Below are 20805 nucleotides of genomic sequence, written 5' to 3'. Positions count from 1 at the left end.
GAGCACAATGTCAAGAGTATATCAAAAGAACCATAGACTAATAGAGTACTTGAACTTCAAGGATTTACTCATTGAAATCAAGCCAACCCAACTTACCTGCAATGCTGTAGGCGTCATAGAAACTGGAACGACAGTCACGACTAACTCGTTCTCGATGCTGAGGTAGCCGAACACATCACACTCGGCAACCACCAGATGTTGTCGCAACTGCTGCGTCACGTTCTGGACTGAAATCGGCGGCACTCTGGCGGTGCTGGCAACCGTCACGGCTAACTTATTGCTGAATAATATTCTAATGATTCCACCTGAAATTATGACGAAATTGTCAGTTATTTAATTTGTGTATACCCAGGATACCAAATAATGCTCCATAACTAACATTTCTCTCAATTACAACATTTCTCCTGTTTTAGTATTGTCTTTAAGAACTGACGGATATGTCAATTTTTTTCTGAAGGATTTCGCATTTGTAAAATCTTTCAAACTATATCAACCATTTTAAGCACTTTACCTAGGCGGGTTAACTTTACTTACCACAAACAGGGCAGCAGCCCCCAGGAGGCACCACTCCATGACACGCAGAATGTCGCTTCTTGTGACAACGCACTTTCCTGCAACTGTACTGACCCTTCGCTGCAGAATATTGCCCGACAGTGATACATGGCCCGTCGTAATCAATCGTGACGCCATTACCAAGAGCCTCACACTCGCTTGGGTACGTCTCGCCGTTGTGGGCACAGACTGTGCCATGTGTTCTGCAGCCAGGCTGGAGTGGAAAAGCATGGTATGAGATATGGGTGGGTGGTCAAAAATGTTTTGGGACTGATGATGTTGCTTCATTTTGAGCAGAAAAAAACACGTGAAAAAAATATTTGGATTTGCATAGGCTCACGAGGTGAGCAAAAAAGCAGGTGACATGTACATCTTCATTACTTACCCTGCAGTGACCTCTATAGGCCAACTTCTTGCCTTTCGCGACAAGTGAGCAAAGATTAACATGTTCCAACCCCTCGGTATCACACACTGGGTCGTGATGGCGTTTGCATCGACCATGGTCCTCAACTGCAAAACACAACAATATACAATCACTTAAACTGGGTATCTAAAACATGAGAGAATCCTCAAGACACTCAAAAGTAGATAAAATGACAGGCGATGCAGTCACGGGTGTCCTGACTGAACGGATTAGCAACAATGTCCGGCCAACTATTTCAGTTGAAAATCAGTGTGACGAAGACATTTCGGCAATCTGTTCGCTGGTATTCCATTGACTTACCACACTCATATTGCTTGCAGTCTCCAGCATCTGCACTGAGACATGTCTGCCGTCTTGGAAAACACCTCTCGTTTGATTGACAGGGGTTTGGCGAGCATGGATTATTCAGGAGACATTCCCCGGACTTCATTTGGCTGTCTCGTAACTGTAAACATCTGCAAGAAAACAAAGGAAATTTGACGGTTTCATTAAAAGGGAAGTTACACAGTCAGATTGTCACCTGAGGCTTCAATGCAAGATCTTCACAGCGTCCCCTGTTTTTGATAGTATCAACACTTAGAATTTGACGGCAAAACTAAAGTCATGAGATGGAAGTGCTTTTCATACAGCAGTAATCTTGAGGTTCGACGACAGCATCCACTTTAATTGTGCAGTGTGTCCACTATTACAGCTTCTGACCAACTGACATTACACTGGCTGACAACTCTCACCTTGCTAAACAAGCACTTGGATATGTGCGCCCATTTTTACTGCACACTGGGAGGTATTCTGTTGTACAATTACAAGGTAGACCTGCAAAATGAAATAGCCTGATTAAAAACCTGGTTTTTCAAGTCATGAGAATAGAAACGAAAATCCCTTAGTTTGATCACTAAAAAACAAGGTGGCAGGACCAAACAAGTCTTTTATGAACACTTTAGAGGTCTTTCAGATTCTCCTGAATCCAAAATGGTCACATAATGTTGTTTCGCAAAGTTGACTAACTAGTCGTGCCAATCTAAGTGTTGTTTATATTCTAGTTTCACCTTCCTATACCTATTTACAGTTATAAATGAGCTTCATAATGGATTGGCGGGGATCATGTTCCTTGCCCGTGGGAGGCGGGCATCATGTTCCCCACCCATGGGAAGGAAACAGCTAACTCCCATCCTCAGACAACTGATCAAGTCCACCTTCTGTAACCGATTGGTGAAACTCGAAACCAACGAAGCTAATTTGAGTGTTTTGTTGACAGTTTCTATGGCAACTTACCTGTTGAGGGGTATTTCCTCCCTGGCCCCGACTTAAGTCCGTGGCAGTCGCGACTACTGCACAACATTTTACCATGATGGCAGATGCATTTATTGCAGCCGAATGTCAAGATTGTATTATGAGCTGAAAATGGAATTAAAAATGCTTGATATCAAGAGTAATATCAAAACATAACATATATCATATCATAAAATTTTCTAAAATTGTTAGATAAAGACCTTCAAGGGTTAAGTCAAAACCCTCAGCGCCCAGCACCTATTGTCAAACATCTAGTATCAATGCCACGAGCACCCTCGTGAGAAATCATTAAGACCTGTAAGCCAGCCCGTGGAAGGAGACCTTATTTCATTTACACATTATTAACTCATCATAAGTTCATGTTGACGCACTCAATAGACCAATTGTGACTTAATTCCTCCGTAGCCTTCGTTGGCTACTACTCCGCCGCCTGGATAGAGACTGCACTTGCCATAGTTTGATTCAGAATAAGAAGGATGAGGGAACTAATACACCACCACCTACAATGCACAGCCGTTTCATTTCAGTTTACCGTGAAATAGATCACATAGGACATCCCCCGGCTTGTTATAGAATGTACAAGTGAGGGTTGATGGCTTATTGAATGATTTATAGGAGGAGATACGTGAAAGTTACTGCCAGCTGCACTAATGTTTATCACAGAGTGCCTGTATCGATGGCACAACAGAGCTGCATCCAAAAGTGTACACGAACATTAGATATTGTCTGGCAACCGGGTAGTTTGGAGCTATTTGACGACTTACCTGTGGTTTGTCCTGAAGGCAGGCTACATTGCTTCAGTTCTGGGCACGGTAGCGACACACAGTGATCGAGAGTGTGATCACGGCCGCACCGGCACACGCGGTGACAGTTCTGCATGTTGGAGCCGAGTGGCACGAGGACGTGCGACCCCAGGGGAATGTGGAGAGTAGATAATTCACCAAGTGGGCAACCTTAAAGTAAAGGACAAAGTCAAGGTCAAACATTCTTAGAAATATCAACACCCCAACATATCAATATTACCAACACCAGCAGGGTATATTAGATATGTACAAAATACAATATGTATAATTGGCCATGAAAAATGGAAAAGAGAAAGCAGATAATACAAAGGATCATCCATCATGAAACCCCAAGTGGTCTACCCCTTAGTTTCAGTCCAAACAGAACAATGATATGCACACAACTTGTACATAAAGCGTAATACGTTTTTAGTCTAAGCTGAGATGAAACTGAAATGGGAATTCTATTCCATGATTACTTGGACAAAGACAGTTTACTGAACACAACAGATAATGCATAACGATATTGTTCTACTGAGGGTGAGATGACTTCCAATGATGAAATGATGGATGACCAACCTCTCCCACTTCCCTCGGGAAGACCAAATGAAGAGGATGATTCTATGATGAAAAGTTTGCATGATCAAAACATGTTGGAATGAAGTTGGATTCAGAGTCCTCAAAACATATTTCTGTTAAAGGGGAGTCGAATGGTTGGTGTCATGAAAACATAATCAGACACTGACTAATCGTCTGTGACTTTGGGCAACAGCAACTTCACTTCAAATGGCAGATCCTTTGAATGAAATAGACTTACTTGGTTTACAAACATAAGCAGGACATATCTGCGGATGCTTGCAGTGCCTCCTATTAATGACGCACACATCCGTCCCGTTACAAGGATTAGGCACACACGGCCTCGTCACCTCTGCTACATTGTATCGGTATGGACTCGGCTCTGGAAATAAATACCACAGAACTATATTTCTTTGAACAGCAGTGAGGTGCTGTGATTCAGTGAAGTTGTTCACTCGAATATCGTAAACCGAAATATAGAGGTCATAAATAGATCACAGGCAGTGCAGGAGTTCAAATCACTTACCCAAGTAGTCATAGAGAGACACACAAGGTTCAACCCCTTCATCGTTGGGTGTGAGCAGGTTACATAAGACAGTCGCTGAAGCTCCATCCACCTTCTCATCATCTTTGACACATTGTTCCAGCAACTCAATACAACTCGACCTGCAAGGAAGACAAAACACTGATGAAACCTTTTTATCACCGAAAGTCTGGTATACCTTTAAGTTATACTAAGTATGGATTGAATCAGTCGGCAAAAGTTTGAACAAAATAGCCAGATTTTGCATTTGGTCACACATGCGCATGAATTAGTATACCCTGATTATGGCTTGATGACATCTGTAACTTATCATAATGCTTGCGTAACCGGATGCAAAATCTGGAAATTTTGTTCCGACTTCTGCAGACCATGGTTTTGATTCAAAGGCCTCAAAGGAGTATTGTATAAAAGGTACGTACTTGCATATACTGGTGCTGTGCGACTTCCTGTGGCATGGTTTGATGGCCAAGGCGCAAGCAATCGCCTTCCACACATCAGGGTGACACTTACTCACATCTGCAATAGAGAACGTGAATATCATAAAAGTCGGGTTTGGACAAATGAGCCAGCTCCAGGATCATATCAAGGGACGCCTCAGGCCTATGCATAGACAGTTATAAGAAGTTTACAGAAGATTACAATGGTTGCTATGTTCCTAAATCTTAACAAGTTATAGGAAAATAGTTGCTCACCAACTGATGACACGTCGACCTGTGTCATCGCTGATATGCTGCCTTGCTCCCATTTCTTGACCCACTCTCGAGCAGACTTGTCAGCATTGAGACTACAACTTCGAAACATGTCGGTGGGACGGTGGTTGAAGTTACTGCAGTACTTCAAGCCGCTGCAGCCCATCTTGCAAGGCTCGTCAACCTCGCTCAAGCACATGCGGAGCGCCACCTCGCTCTGGTGGCAGTTGTCGCTGTATTCCTTCCAGTTATTGTGCCAGACTTTGCTATACGTCTGAAAACGATTCAAGACTTCTATTATACTGTGTTTGAAAACAGATTGTAGAGCCAGACACATATACAAATTGATGACATGATCAGATCTATCACACCCTGAAGAAGGAGTCCTCAAGCCATTGAGAACCTGCATCCCTGACCAGCTTACGATGACAAGGAGGCATGACAGACGACAACTTCTGCCTGATCCGAACAGGACTGAGAGCGGTCATGGTTAAATTGATATCATGACAACATCGCAAATCCCTCTTGCTTTTATCGACATATGCCATGCCTCACTGCAACTCACCTTCACACAAGACTCCCTGCATGCAGACGTCACTGCCTTGGAGCAGCAGTGAAGTTTTGCCCCATCCATACCAAGGGCTCTTGCTGGCTCTTCCTCCGTCTTCTGCTTGCCCGAATTGGACAGGAAACATGCCCACATTGGCGAGAGAGTCTGCAAGATACATTCATTCATTCATTTCTTTTTTGCCATTTGGGGTCGAGATCAAACCACTTAGAAATCATATTGTACATTGTTTTAGCCATTGGAGTTCCCCTTAAAGATCGAGTAACTGCCTCGACATGGACTCAAAACAGATCAATGCCCCCATTGTTTTCCTAATCTCCCAATGTAACGCAGACAATCGAGCAATATTCCCGATCGACAATGTAATCATAGGTCATCGTGCAACAATATCACAGACATGTGTTATTAGAGGAGCTAAAGTGGACACTCATCCTCGGGTATTGGAACCAGGGACCCGATGATCAGTGGATGCATCACAAGATTACCACCGAGATTGGAGACGCATCGTGGAATTGCTCGAGGCAAATTGGTCGAAAGGGCTTAGTACATAACTGAGCTAAGTGGTGCAAGCTAACCGAGTGGACATTCTGGCCTGAATAAACAATGATACGAATGATTCTGAAGTGTCCATCTCTGAATCATCTGATGTGAACTCTCGACCGACAGGAAACTTTCACCTGGGTTTTGATTACGATACACTAAAGGGGAAAAGTGTCACTGCCGATCATCACTATTGGATGTACTTTAGCCAACATCTGGTTTTGCAGTTGGGTTTTGAGGGTGGTATAATATACATCCAAAACTGTACACAGAACTTCAAGGTGAACTTACCATGACTTCAGGCTGGCCACATCCAACCATCAACTCATCCACGATCTCTCTCTCGGTAGTCTTGGTGTCAAGGACCCGTTTGCACGTCTCTTTACAAGTTGGGGTATCTGCTTTTTCACAACACGGTAACCCTAGGAAGACATACATTCCTTCATCAATTCAAACACTTTTTTAATTCAATATCATTGTGAGGATTTCTATTTTATTGCCAGGTCCTAAAGGTCTCATATGGACATCGAAATTTGAAAAGATAGCAAGCTGAAAGCCAACCTTGGAAGCCAAAATCTTCAAACATTTGCCTTTTCTCAAAGGAAGTCAGCCTAAACTGATAGTATATCGCAATCAATGTTCGAAAGGTCACCACTCTGTAACACTAATTAACCTTTCAAATGAACCAACACCATCAGTGAGAGTGTTCTTCCTTTAACGACCCCAATGATTTGTCCAACCATTTTCAACGAGGGGCCCCTGAGGCACCTGCGGCACGGTTAATTAAATACCATCTCGTCTATTAGGTGTGGATGACACCTAGATGTGCAGATGTCCCAGGAGTCAATAACATACTGTTTGAGTGGATTAAAGGGATGTGACTATCACTATCATTCGTTACTGAAAGAGGATGAGGACATTTTCTAAAACCTTCTGCAACAGGAACCAAAGCGTTAACAGACCAGCTCTGGTGCAGAGAACGTTAAAATACTGTAATTCAGTTATTTGCCTTTATTAATGAGATTATTGCCATGCAATATTGGCACTGTCTCGGGTATGTGGTGTCGTAATCAAATTACGCTCCCTAAAAAATGCCACTCTTTAATGGTGGTGAGGTTTTTTACATTTTCAAGCAGCTTCGGCAGAGGTTGATCTCAGAGTGGGAAACGATCCTTAATTTAACCCTTTATGGAATGGGCCGCGTTAAGATTTTAGATAGGGTATTTTGAAGATCGCGGCCTGACTGTAGATCTGTATTCTACTGATACAAACAGAAGATCAGAGGCTGAGTGTGAAATTTATCAAACACATTAACTTCAGAAGCTAATGTACAAACAATTTGATGGAATTCTATGACTGAGGACGTAAATTAACCAGAAATTGGCCGTATCCATTTCTGATTAGCCCAAGTTGATTAACACGGCCTACTCAATCTCATGACCCTAATCAACAAAACCTAATCACATCTATACAACTGATTTTGCAGATATTTCATGCTGAGTATATGAGCTCGGAATTAACACTGGACATTTGGCGTGGTCTTAATAATTTCTGGCACACCCTGTCCTTATAAGGTGAGTCGTGATTCGTGAGCTACTCATTCGTCATGGGTGACTTCTCGTGATGCACTCAAGCTGTTGCATACTGATCAACCAGCGAGATACTCCGTTCTGCACAGATGACTCACAGCATCTCCCATCACGATTACTTCATCCTTTTTTGTACCGCCTCCACTTTTCAGTTTTATGCATGAATCAGACAGCTTATTACTTAATAAGGACGCAGGCTGTCAACAACCTTGATGTGCATTAGTCATATTTGAGTTAGACAACGAGCGATACAAACTAATCTTAAGAAGGCGAAGAGGCAGCCATCATTGGTCGCTACTGACAGCCAAGGAAAGCAGCGATACAAACTGAGTTATGAAACTTTAATCTTTAATGTGACTTCCTAGTTCCTATTGTAATCACTAATGTTTGAGCTTACATGAGGGGACCATAAGCCGCTGTCAAAGTCACAGAAATTTGAGACTCAAAAAGGTTGGAAAGAATATGACAATGTCATGGTCAAGCACCAAAACTAGCTATCTGTAAAGGACGTGCGCAAAAAAGTCGTTGCAGAAAAAGAAACGTTGCGGAACTGAGCGCAAACCAGAAACTGATTCAGCTCCAGGTGACTCAGAGGTGGAGCACAGAGAATGTGGGTAAGTGGTCCGAATCAACAGAAACATACTAACACAAGGTTAAGTTAAAACCAGCCAGGACTTGGGACAGAATATCGTTTTGAACCTACCTTCCATGGGGTTCTTCTCCGTCTTGGTATGATTCTGAACGCACGTTAGAATGTTTGTAAACTTCTCTTGGCAGTGATGACGTATTGCTTGCTTCTGGTCCCATGACACTCCCTGGTCGTCGAGGATCAACGAGTGACACAGCCAACGGCACGGATCCGTCGGAGCCACGTTGCAACATTTTACTTCTGAAGGAGATGAAGATTGACTTGAATGTGGAATTTGTTAAATAATAGTAGGCCTAACAACCAATGGTACTGATTGCAGGGCGACACTCGACTCTAGTAAGCAGGGAATCCACAGCAGCTATTTGAGCCGGTGAAAGGTTCCTTACTTCTTTTCTGGTTACGACTAAAAGACCTGCTGCAAAATCCCTCTACTCATGGAATACCCGAAGACCAGTGTTTGTAGATATAAGATGACCACAAGCTACTCCATCCGTAAACCGACCTTGCCACAGGCCAAAATTGCCATTGTTAAAGTGCCATACCCAAGGACTGAAGGCCTCGCACGCTATCAGGAACAGCATTGCATTGCAAAATGCACAAGACATCACACTATTTCTTGTTCTGTATTAAAACAACCTGCTGAACACCGCCAAACACTAACACCTCATTAATCTCGATAGCCTTGCATTTAAGTCAAACAACCTGATCCTGAATAATACCGTCAAGACAGCTGTCAAATTTGGGGCGGTCCTAATTGCCCAATTTGTCACAATAGGCAACGAAATGAGTCTGTATGCGATAAATTTACAATATGAGATTTTTAAATGTGTTCATAACGGCGAGACATTCCACCCAGAGGAAATCTCTTAAATCGCTATAAATGTACCCAGTTTATCAGAATATAGTTCCACTTTCACCTTGGTTTGAAATTATACCGGTCCCACAATGACCATTTTCTAAAATTGATTTTCTTAATGAGTGTCAGGGTTGCTTTTTCCACCATGGGAGTCACATCGGCAATCTTTTATAAATTGAGACTTGGCTCATTGGGCTTCATTGCAAACAAATGGAAATTTATGGACTGAGTCTGATATTCACAGGAAAAAAACAAAAAAGTAACCACTATTTGATTCTCACTCACTCATAACCACTATTAGAAGATTTACATTCAAAGTCAACTAATTCAGCGGGAACGTTTTTAAACGACACCAAGATTTTGATTTTTATCTAACCCTTTCTTACCTTCTTGTTTAGCTATACAGTGGTGTAAGCTGGCTTCCCGCGTTTTATGACAGACTGCTCGGATATCAGTTTTGGAAGATGCCTGTGGAGTAAAAGGGATTGGTGTTGAGACAAGAGGCCAAGGGCCTGGTACTCAGCTGACCTACACTTGGTAGTGAGGGAACCAGACTGTACACAAACCTTCCAAGTTTAAAGTAATGTTGCCCAGTTGATTACACTTGTGGTGGTCATGGTGAAACTTAACACGACATCTTCATGAACAACCAGTGCACCAACTTCCTGGTTTACATCACTACTTGCTTATTCCGTAGCCAAATCATGCACTTTGCTGAGGAGATTGATTAACCAACAGTCCATAGTCCAAGCTGGCTACAAGTGCCAAATGGGAGTCATCAGATTCCGAGGACAATTATGAGGGTAATGGTTTCCAAACAAACTCATTTAGCCAACTCATTTGTCTTGATTAAGACTCTCGTGAGGTATGCTTCTCATGTGCCAGGTCCAGTCTCGGTCAACATTGGAGGTACGACGGCCACATCGTATTTGAGACGTGAAACTGACATTTCTGTTGCCTATGCCAGAACTGTCAAAATGCCCCATCCAAGTAAGAAACAAAAGTAAAGAACATAAGTAGCTTCTGATTAATTGCCTCATCATCCCTGGCTGAATTGCCAATAAACCCAATTGGTGCCCAACCACAGTGACAAAAGTGTGAATCCTGAAGAAGAAGAAGAGCAGAGGTCAAGTAAGACTTGAACTTACCCCCTCACAGCTCTGCTCACAGCTTGTCTGTAGAGCCAGGGGGCAGCACAACTTGCCTGGCCATCCGGCCAGAGGTCTCGCTCCTGGATACTGCTGATGTAAACATTGGAAGAGAGCAGTCTGAAGAAGAAGAAAAAAGAGAAAAGGACTATAAATCAAGGATTTCCATTATACAAAGTCTGCACTTAACTTTAAAATGCCCCACAAATAAGACCTTTCTGTTTCTCATGGCAATATCTATATACCAAAGATACGGACCGGACACGAAAAAGTGTTATTCATTTTCTGCTCAAAAGCTTGCCCTCTGATAATATTTTCTTTCTCAAACAAAGTAAGCAAAAGTTCAGTTTCTGACCAAGGTCAAATGCAAGTGGAAAGCTTGTTTGCACAATGACCGAGCATCCCAGGCTTGAGTCACAGGCTATTGTTCCTAGTGAGGGTCAGGGGCAGTGTTTACAGAACACCCCCAAGTGGATCACGCATTGATTGCGGATTATATTTAGATAACATCGTGGATCCAATCAACGATATTGTGATCAACATGGTTGATAGTGATGCATGAATTTGATATGTGAATTAATGATATCAACCCTTTTCATATGAAAACATTACATTTCCGTCTAGTTGAAGAGGACAGTTTTTATCCGAAACTGGTTCCAGGGAAAAATTTCACAGAATTTCACATAAGAACATCGCAGCTGCAATTGGTGTCAATTATGACCATTGTTCTTTCAATTTTTCACAAGTCTTAATAAGGCATTGTGCAGTAATTTCAATCAGAAATGAAAATTGATTTAAGACTTTTTAGATGACCGGTTTAGACGACATTAGTGCAGTTAATTGAGTCAAGTTAAGAGATGCAACTCTACCCTGGGCTATTTTTGATTAAAAATTAACGAAAATGTTGAGGTGCGTCAAATTAAGAACTGCAGCCAATCTCCCCGAGGTTGTTCAAGTCTTCGCAGGATGGTACCAATCCCAAGACAATGTTGGGAGTCTTCTCCGTAATTCCATGGCCAGATGTGACGTCCATGACTGTATTTCTACAGTTAACACCCAGAGTAATGGAGTTTTTGTTCCATGGCTTTGTACCCGGGAGCTGCATGATCACTGGAATGTGTCCGTAGAGCCTCTATCAAAATATAAACGCTCGATTGGAGAAAATTATTACGAAACCATCTTTGTGATTTCTCGTTAACAAAGCTTTGTTAATGAACGGATGGCGTTTCCTTCGATAATCTCAAAAAAATATCCTCATTGTTCTTGTCTTGATTGTTTGGAGTTGCGAAAAAAGATCTGCGTTGCAACATGATGAGTAATCAGAGACACTTTCTTAGAAAATTTGAGATACAAAACAAGATAGCAAAACTTCCCATAAGCCTTCAGCAAGATGACAAACTGGACCTGTTTTGGTAACTTATCCTTCATCAGTTTGATTATTCTTAATGTTTACAAAGGATTATCAACATTTTTAGAATAAATTTGAACGATAATCCACAGAAACTAAGAAAACATATTCAAGATCATTCTTCATAACCTTCCGTTGATAAATCCTTCAATTAGTTGTAGTTTTAATTAGTAATGTTGATGCGGCTAATCCTATTCATTGTGACAATATTTTTCCAGCATTTCTTGTAAATCTCCAGAAAAGCCTCCAGAACAAAATTGAGACAAACATTAGGTCAATATACCAGCTAACCAACTTTCATCAGCGGTTTTTTAAACTGGAGTGCTTAAAAGTTTAAGCTCGAGATCTCATGTTCAACTGATCACATTCAGTGTTGTTACAAGACAAGAATGCAACATGTACCAACAGGATGGGATATTGACCATCAAAGCCTTTGGAGACAAGAAGCCTAAGACTGGTTACGAAGCCTACTACAGACTACTGTAGTTATTATCCCTCTCTGAATAGGTTTGAGGACTAGAATCACAAACAACTAATAAGACCTCCCACCAAGCCCTTCAGTCCTTGCCTGAAGGTCCTACGGAGCCTGTCTCCTCTGCAGGGACAGATGGGTTGGGTGGGACAGTATGTAAATCAGATTGAGCACCCCTACTGTCATCTCCTTCAGGACAGATCTGTGACTAAAGCACTTAACAATACTTGTTATTAGTGGGATGTTGAAGCCCTCGTGCAAGGTCATTAGTGTCACTGTGTTATTTCTCTGTTGAAAACCTGCACCAGTTCAACAGAGATTAAGATATTCAAGGACCAAGATTTTGACAAATAAGGAGCTCCACAGCCCAGTTGGTAGGATCACTGATCTTACACACAAAAGTGCTTCGGATCAAAACCGGGGAGAACCTAGTTTGTCTCCCCAAGCAAGTGGAATAGGTCAAGGTCCTCAGGAAGTGACATTCATGGCCTTTTCCACAGCGAATCTCCTCATTCCAGGGAAAGTGCAAAGTCCATCAAGAGAGGAGACTTTCTAGACCTATAGTGATTGTGCCACAACAGGCTGATTATGCCATGCAGGGTACATGGAGTCACTGAGTCTACATGGTGTGCAATTCTCGAATCTGCAGTGATACACATTTCGATGCAAGAGTGAATGACGAAGAACACTTAAAAAGAGATTTACTTACCATTCGGGAAGGACAATCTTGTGCGACTTCGGCCAACTTCTGTCTCTGTATCATGAGAGTGTCCTGCATCAGCACCTACAAGAACAACACAAACAATCTAGATTAGATTTCCTATCAATAGTCAAAAGTTTCTACTCCTATCAATATTGGAATCAAGTAAAGTTTGTATACGAAGTTTGAGTTTGTTACCTCCAAGGACAGATATATACAGCAGCCCTACAAAGCACGCACTAACAATGCTTGATCAATCCGATAGACATATTTCATCCCAGTGAGCCTGATTTGACATCCTGCATTTTTATGGCTACGTAGCTAATAACTTGGCGACGTTTTACAGTTTTCCCAATTATGGAACATAGAAGGCGAGGATGAGGGTTTTTCCCCTCAGTGTTTCTCTCGCTGGTAATGATATCATGACAATAAGGAACATTAACCCCATTCAAATGGTGGAACTGTAAACAATAAGGGTGGTGCAAGCACACAGAATGATTCATATCTTTCATGTGGTATTGCATCCAGGTTATACTGAAGAAACCCAGAAGGAAATCTCTGAAGATTGATGAAACCAGAGTATCTTGCTCAGATCCACGTCGGTCTCTAATGGGTTAAAAGCGACATGCAGAAAGCACTTCAACCCTCAAATGGCCACTTAATATCTCATCAATACATCGACACCAGCGTGATGAAATGACCCATAATATTACTGATATGCAGAATCGACTCTCAGGAGGTGAGCCGAGCTGCGGCTCCCATTAAGTTTCAATTTCTAATTCAATTACTTGGAGATCTCTTGTAAATATCGAGTTGATTCATTTGGAAATGATGAAGGTCAAAGGGGGTTTCCAATTATTCCTTGGATGGTTTCGTGGATATATACCCAATTAACCACGCTGGTGGTTGCTCCCATTTGGGTAGTTAGTTGGTCTGAATGGGTGATTGTATGACTGCAAAGGCCATAGCCATGTTCATAACTATGCGAGGCACTGGTTTGGGGACTTGGCCTCAAAGAGAAGGTTCTGTTTCAAAACAGTCAAACAAACTTCACCTTGACTCATATTTTGCTACCTGTGATGTGCCAATTGCGAACAAACGATGAATTATTCTCCATCAATTTTGGTCAAAATATCATTACTGGGCTATATTACCACTATATGTCAATGAAAAATCACTGGTCCTTGAGCAAGATACCCCAAATGACAAGACAACAATGGTACAATCTTCGCCTCCAGGTTGAATGAAACCCTCGCAAGACAAAGGCACAATCAAGACAAATATCAGAATCTTGATTCTCAAATTGACACCTCTTCCGATTCACAGCACATAAACGTCAAACTCTGGACCATTCACCGGCCCGACTTGGGAACAGCGGAAACCATATTGCAAAACATGAATTTTGATTGTACACTTGAGAAGGTGTGTGAAAACGTGACAGATACAGATGGGCCTGATATGTAGATTATGATGACACAAATTGAAGCGGAAACGCTTGTGGCACTAACGTCAGTTTTGAAGACATCGACAGATCACATCAGAATTTCAGATTTTGGAAATTATACTTTGTATCGCTGTCACACTGAATAAAACATGATAACATTGATTTTTTTTATCATTTGACACATTTTTATTGGTTTTCAGTCTCCACCTTAGAAATAATTGGATTGAATTACTTTGCAGATGGAGGGGGTGGCCACAGGATTCAAAAGGGGCACTATGACCCTTTCTCAAAAAGCTAGGGGCACATGAGATCCTCACCTGGTGATAATGGGTTTACAGAGATCATCTGCCTGTCTATAAAACAAAATTCTGTCTGGCCAAGAATGACTAACACGGACCATTGTCTCATCAGATATCAAACCCATCTATTGTTCCAACCTCCAGAACAGGTCTTTGTTTCCACAGTATCCGTCCCATCCATCCACGAGACAGTACCAGTCGATAGACCGGAGGAAGATCGTAGGGGGATCATGACTAAGGGATAGAACATGATGTCGTTTTCCCTCAAACTGACGATGTAAAAGATATCAGTTTTGAAATTGAGATTCTTATGATTACAATACTTGTAAATTTTTGTGTGACTTATAGCATAAGCCACAAATGTAACCCCACTTTTTGAGTTAATAGCATTGGTCAACCTGTGCATGTCTTATCGGTTTTTATATTCCCAAAGAATGATTTCCATCATCAGAATCAGACTGAAATAAACATCATCATTGTGTCAATCATCCTCCATGAGGACCCCAAATTAGGCGGAAATAAATCCTTGAACCATTGTTGTCCTTTCATTCCTGCATCTTGATAAATATATTGGTTTAGTCACCATCAGGTCATGTGACCACTTAATCCCAACTTCAGACATAGTCGATAGAAGTTGATGGAAAGATTTTTATTTCCTTGGGGGAAATTTGTCCTTTCACCTTCTTGGTGCAACCCCCTAATCAGTAAAGAAGACACGCATTTGGACGAAGGGTAGACATTAAGAAAGATTGTTATCTTGACCATCACAATACCTGCCCACACCTCGACTGATGAGACCTCTAATCATCAGATGTTAATCCTTCGGCCATTGTTGTCAAAGAGATAATCTCTGATGAGTATTCTTGATTAAATCTGCATGGAAAGTTTTATGAACTAGTTCATTTGTTTAAGGGGTGACACTATGTGCCAATCTGCTCTTAGATATACCAGTCATCCTAACATATTTCATCACAATTACCCTAGTCAGTATGGAAACATTAGAATTGACAACTTGGCCATAAGTGGCATGTCCAATTAAGAAAGTGATACACACCATTGCAGTGAAGTTCACCATTCATGTAAAACAGTGATTTCATTGATATGAGACAAAATATCAGGAGAATATCCTACTGAAATCAAACTCCACTCAAAATAAGAAAGAAGAAAAAAGTATCGGCATTCCTTAGGTTTGCATAACATTTCTGCATACGAATCCGCAAAATGTCAATACACGAAGGACAAATCATGCGGCATTGATTCCGCAGCCAATATGCAAATAACCCAATCACTAAATCAATCAGTTCTTATTGAATTTTTAAATCCTGAGTAATGATGCTTATCAGCATGAACGCATCCATTTTCGGTTTATTCGAAAAACGAATTGTACGCAGAAAATGTCGTGGCGTGGAAATGACTCGGTTGAATGGAATCGTAGATCTGCCCTGACTTCGAAATGAAATGCTTTTTTTCTGATTCGCATCTGACAGCTTGAAGTCTATTGAGAAATTCATTCTAGAGGAAGATGCCACCACTGTGACAGGGTGTTGCAGAAAAAAACTGGAAAAGTATTTCTTTGGTACTGAAAATCACCTTTCATTGTCTGTGAGAATATTCATCAGCACGACATTGAAAATCATCAACCAGGCTTCCTTCAAGAAGTTTAATTTAGACCTTCAAAGGCCCAATTAAAACAAATCACAAGGTCACATCAGAACTTATAATTTGACTTCGACTAACTGTCATTTCGTTGCAAGCTGTATAATCCAGTTCACCATAACTTGGTCAGTTTGTGTACATCCTACAATCTATGATGTACACTGTTTCCAGGTTATTAATATGGATGTCGCTTTACCAAGGGATTGTAGATATGAAGTTAGACATGCCGATTTCACATGACAGCTGATGGGAATGAGGCAAGATCTCTTGATAATCATGCAGCTACCCTGACGCCATTGTATACAAGGGTTTATAAACAAGTCATTGTATACAAGGGTTTATAAACAAGTCATTGTATACAAGGGTTTATAAACAAGTCATTGTATACAAGGGTTTATAAACAAGTACGTCATTGTATACAAGGGTTTATAAACAAGTCATTGTATACAAGGGTTTATAAACAAGTCATTGTATACAAGGGTTTATAAACAAGTCATTGTATACAAGGGTTTATAAACAAGTTATTGTATACAAGGGTTTATAAACAAGTCCGCTTATGAGCATGGGACAAGCTGGCTTTTAAGCTTCAGGCTTTGTCCCCAGACATAGCAGCGCCAGCAAGGCATCTCAAGCTAGCAAGGACCAACAATGCTAGCACATGACTTCTCTATGCAGCCTCCATTGTGGTCCTGTTACAGGTCAATTATCGTGCATGAAAATAAAACATTAACTAACGCCTGAATCCCAAATGCATTTTACAGCTCGCATCGATTTTCTGTTAACGGAATGGATTATTTTTGTATCTTAATCCTCACGGGGTTTACTAGGTACACACTCGCAAGGAAGGAGAAAGAATCATTCGAACACGAGCAAGTTCTTTCAATCGCTCCATATCAACGTCAACACACATGTGCTGTCAATTAAATGACCCCGTGGTTATTCTTGCAATCAATAAATCGCCAATACTTCTACCCGCCATTGATTTCTGCGTAACTCGCCAAACACACTTTCCATTTTGTAACCAGTTTCATTTCCGCCACGGCTGTTGGTCACGGTTTTGTCCATTATTCGCCAGGGTTCGACCAGGTGCATCGTTACGACTAGATCGCCACTTTCAGTGCCTTGTGCCTTATTGAAAATCTCCGAATTGAAATGACTGACAACCTGGCCTTACACGGGAGCAAATGTTACTTCATTACTGTCAATGATAACGTGTCATTATTATGAGTTGTTGTTATTCTAAATGATCAGTTGGTGCAGAGAGGCTACCATAAATGCACATGGCTTCGTGCATCGCTCTTAACCCCCTCAAGACAGAGAGACTCAGAAAATGAATAATTCAGCCCGGAATGAAGAAATCATGGCCCAAACAAAAGGAACCATTGCATTGTGTTGATTAAGAGCTTTCCAATGAATGGTAATGTCATATGTTTTTGGGACATGTACCCATTTCCCTCCTCCCCATACATTGAAGCTAAGTCAATTCTGCCTGTCACACCATGACATAATTCTCTGCTAAGAGGTGATGATATCAAGCCTTTTGTCTTGAAAACTAAGTGACTGAAAGTATACAACTGCCTCCCTGAAGGGACAGCATCTCATTTCCCTAGTGGCCGCGACAATTAGAACTTTTTTCTCATATCGTCATGATCATGCCAATATCTCCTTGTTAAAAATTATTTCATGGCTCACAAAGGTTGTAATTGTATGGTATGATTTTGTCATAACGTTGTCACCAGCTCAGCCTCCTGGTACCCCCTCCCCTGGGAGGCCTGTCCATCAGGGGTCAATACTGTGCCTCTAACTAATAAGCCTGCCTCACGAAGCAAGATAAACGTACCCCAGAAAGGGGCTTGTCTCATAATCTTATTAATTCCTTTCATCCCGAAAAACTTCATAAAAAGTCTCGGAAACAAAGTAATCTCTTGGGCCATGATGTGGAACACTCAGTGACAGTGAATTCAATCCCGCTCAGGATCCTTTATCATTTAGCTAAAAACACCCGCAGGTTCATCTCGTCATTGCGTTAGTGCTCGGGTCCCCACATGCCCACCTCGGGGAGCGTGGAAAGTGATATTTACTGTTATGGTGAGATGCCAATCGATCGTCGAGCTTGATGGACTTTGATTGACAGTTGCATTGGTCGCCAGTACGACGCACAGTTAATCCTCCCGTGTCGAGATTAGACAAAGGTCAAAAGATGCAGTCGAGTGTTTTTGCAATATTCATCAGGATTTGATAGCTCTTTAGTATACTGCAGAATTATGGTTGTTGGTGCATCGTGTTAGCATTATTGTACTCTAGAATCTTCCAATCAATCCAAGAGTAAAATGTTACAAAAGATCATCATCAGGCGGCACTGCTCTTCTAACACATATTGGGGTTCACCCTTCCATGCAGGAGCAGACCTAGGAATCTTAATTGTCCTCAAGGTCTTCCTCGAAAACTTACGCAGAGTTCACCACCTCCATGTCCATACCATTCAACCATGCCATTCATGCTAGCCCTATATATCATAACATCTCACCATATCGCAGCAGGTCACAACTCAACCTGTCAGCGGCAGGTTCATCCGCCATCATTTCCCCGTTAACTCGAGGGCACAGAAGAGTGATCATCTCTTGGCCGGCAATATTGGGAGGAGATGATCTGTTCTCTCAATTTTTTTTTCTGCTCAATATGTAGAGACATCATCATTCAGAATGTTGAACTGATGAAAAAATTCAACTCTGAAAGATGAAAAAAAATTTAACTCCAAATATTTTTTTCACTTTTTTTGTTTCTGCTCAAAATGAAGGAACATCATCAGTCCCAAAAATGTTTGGACCTTAAAAATTTTCAGAATTTTGAACTAATGAATTTCAACTCGAGAGGCAGATGGTTGAGACATGACCTTGTCCACCTTACACTTGAAGGGGGACGCCTGGGAGCAGAGCTCGATTGCACAGCTCTAGGATGAGCTGAAAAGGGTTCCGGTGTCCAACATGCCAAACATAGGAGAGGTCTGATGATCTGTTCTCTCACTGAGGCAGAGAAGAGGATGATGGTCGTGACATGTCCAAATCCAATGAACACTTGAAAGGGATTGGCTATCCAGGAGCAAGTTGGATTGAAAAGGGTTCTAGCTCATCAATGTCTGTCTGGAAGCAGGAACACTGGGGCTGCCGGATCATCTCGTAGGTGATATTGAGATGATCAGGTTGAAGTAATTAAGAGGCAGATGGTTGGTATGTCCAACTTACACTTGGAAGGGGCTGTCTGTCTCGGAGGAAACCAGTGAGAGCTATAGGATGAAAAAGGTTCAATTGCAGAAGATCACATACCAGATCTCAACCAAACAAACACCAAACAGCTAACTTGTATGAGACTCTTTCATTCTTATGAAAAAATATACCAACTTTTTTTACTGTTATCATGTCAAGACGGTTTTTTTTGTTTCAAAATTGAAATAAATGATGTGCCGAAAGCAATTCCATTCGGAGTCATTGAAGGTGATAATTACTTGCTTTCATTAATTAGGCAGGTGATTTCAATACTCCAAAACTTGTGAGAAGAAACTTTTTTTAGCAAGTATTTGGTGTGAGAAAAGAAAAACGACTTGAAACCTCTTCATTGAAGACACCATTGGGAGAAGAACAGAGGTGCGTACTGAACATGGGCAATGGAGCTCATCACAGTTTTGGGATGTTATTAGTCCCATGGGAAAGGATGCTAGTCTGTCATGAGTTCACCCCTGTCGACCAACTTTATCTTGCTTCCAGCGGATTTCAAGCAGAGGGGCTCCCTCACCCAACGGACTAGGCAAAATATCATACCTGAGTACACATCAAATCTACAAACCCAAATACAAAATGAAAACAGCGCAGGGATATTCAAAATCAGATTCTCAGATCGATACACGTGACGATTCCATCATCAACTGGATTAGAAAACTGGCATGACAGAAACGAGTGCAAAACTTAGAGATATGGAAAAATGAAGTCGAAAAGGGATAGTGTTATTGCATTGATTCAATCATGTGCCATTTCTGCCACATTTTATATGCATTACAAAAATTTGATTTGACTGACACCAACATGTAATCAAATATGAAACACTCTGCAAATTATTGAAAAATTAATACATCGTCCTATTCCTTGATTTGATTCTGCCTGCTGTGCATCGTAATTGGATAAAATTAACACATTAAATGCAGCTAGGAATAAGAATATAGAACAATGCGAAAAAATTCACAGATTACATGAACAACTCAATGTATCAATCAGATGCTGGGATGACAATCCATTTCGGCTCATTTTTGTGAAATTTGATAAAACCTCCAGAGTAATGGGTGAAATTGGTGTACAGGGTCGTATAGGAGGAACTCGCCTACTTCAATTTTCTCACTGGATCGGAAATTATCGTAAAAAATCTACAAAATCGATGTTATTGGAAATGTATGGGGAGTGATGAGAGGGATATAAATTGGACTACGCAGTGGCGAGGCATCAGCCACTTTTGGTTTATAGCCAATTCTTGGGCAAAACCTTTTTTGGTACAAACCCCTTTGGCTTATTCTAAGCGGTTGGTAGGGATCCGGCCTTAACTTTGCATGGCTGCCCTTACTGATGTACTGCCAG

General features: G+C 41.4%; 1 protein-coding gene across 1 annotated transcript in view; it reads right to left on the bottom strand.

Annotated features, from left to right (window-relative positions):
• The window catches only part of LOC135491400 (reversion-inducing cysteine-rich protein with Kazal motifs-like), a 44806-nt gene that overhangs the window by 4486 nt on the left and 19515 nt on the right, over window positions 1-20805 (bottom strand). Inside the window, exons 4-20 of the mRNA XM_064777244.1 lie at window positions 12797-12871; window positions 10208-10327; window positions 9446-9527; window positions 8258-8443; window positions 6257-6387; window positions 5423-5572; window positions 4861-5131; window positions 4588-4684; window positions 4151-4290; window positions 3866-4006; window positions 3031-3219; window positions 2249-2371; window positions 1708-1789; window positions 1277-1431; window positions 938-1062; window positions 535-766; window positions 97-305 (exon numbers count right to left, since the gene is read on the bottom strand). Of these exons, the coding sequence (XP_064633314.1) occupies window positions 97-305; window positions 535-766; window positions 938-1062; window positions 1277-1431; window positions 1708-1789; window positions 2249-2371; window positions 3031-3219; window positions 3866-4006; window positions 4151-4290; window positions 4588-4684; window positions 4861-5131; window positions 5423-5572; window positions 6257-6387; window positions 8258-8443; window positions 9446-9527; window positions 10208-10327; window positions 12797-12865 (2502 nt within the window). The 5' untranslated portion in view covers window positions 12866-12871. The remainder of the gene's footprint in view (window positions 1-96; window positions 306-534; window positions 767-937; window positions 1063-1276; window positions 1432-1707; window positions 1790-2248; window positions 2372-3030; window positions 3220-3865; window positions 4007-4150; window positions 4291-4587; window positions 4685-4860; window positions 5132-5422; window positions 5573-6256; window positions 6388-8257; window positions 8444-9445; window positions 9528-10207; window positions 10328-12796; window positions 12872-20805) is intronic.

This window comes from Lineus longissimus, chromosome 7 (genome assembly GCF_910592395.1).
Source record: "Lineus longissimus chromosome 7, tnLinLong1.2, whole genome shotgun sequence".
NCBI lineage: Eukaryota > Metazoa > Nemertea > Pilidiophora > Heteronemertea > Lineidae > Lineus > Lineus longissimus.
The sequence above is the reverse complement of the archived record's forward strand: the minus strand, read 5'-3'. Positions and strand labels throughout refer to the sequence as shown.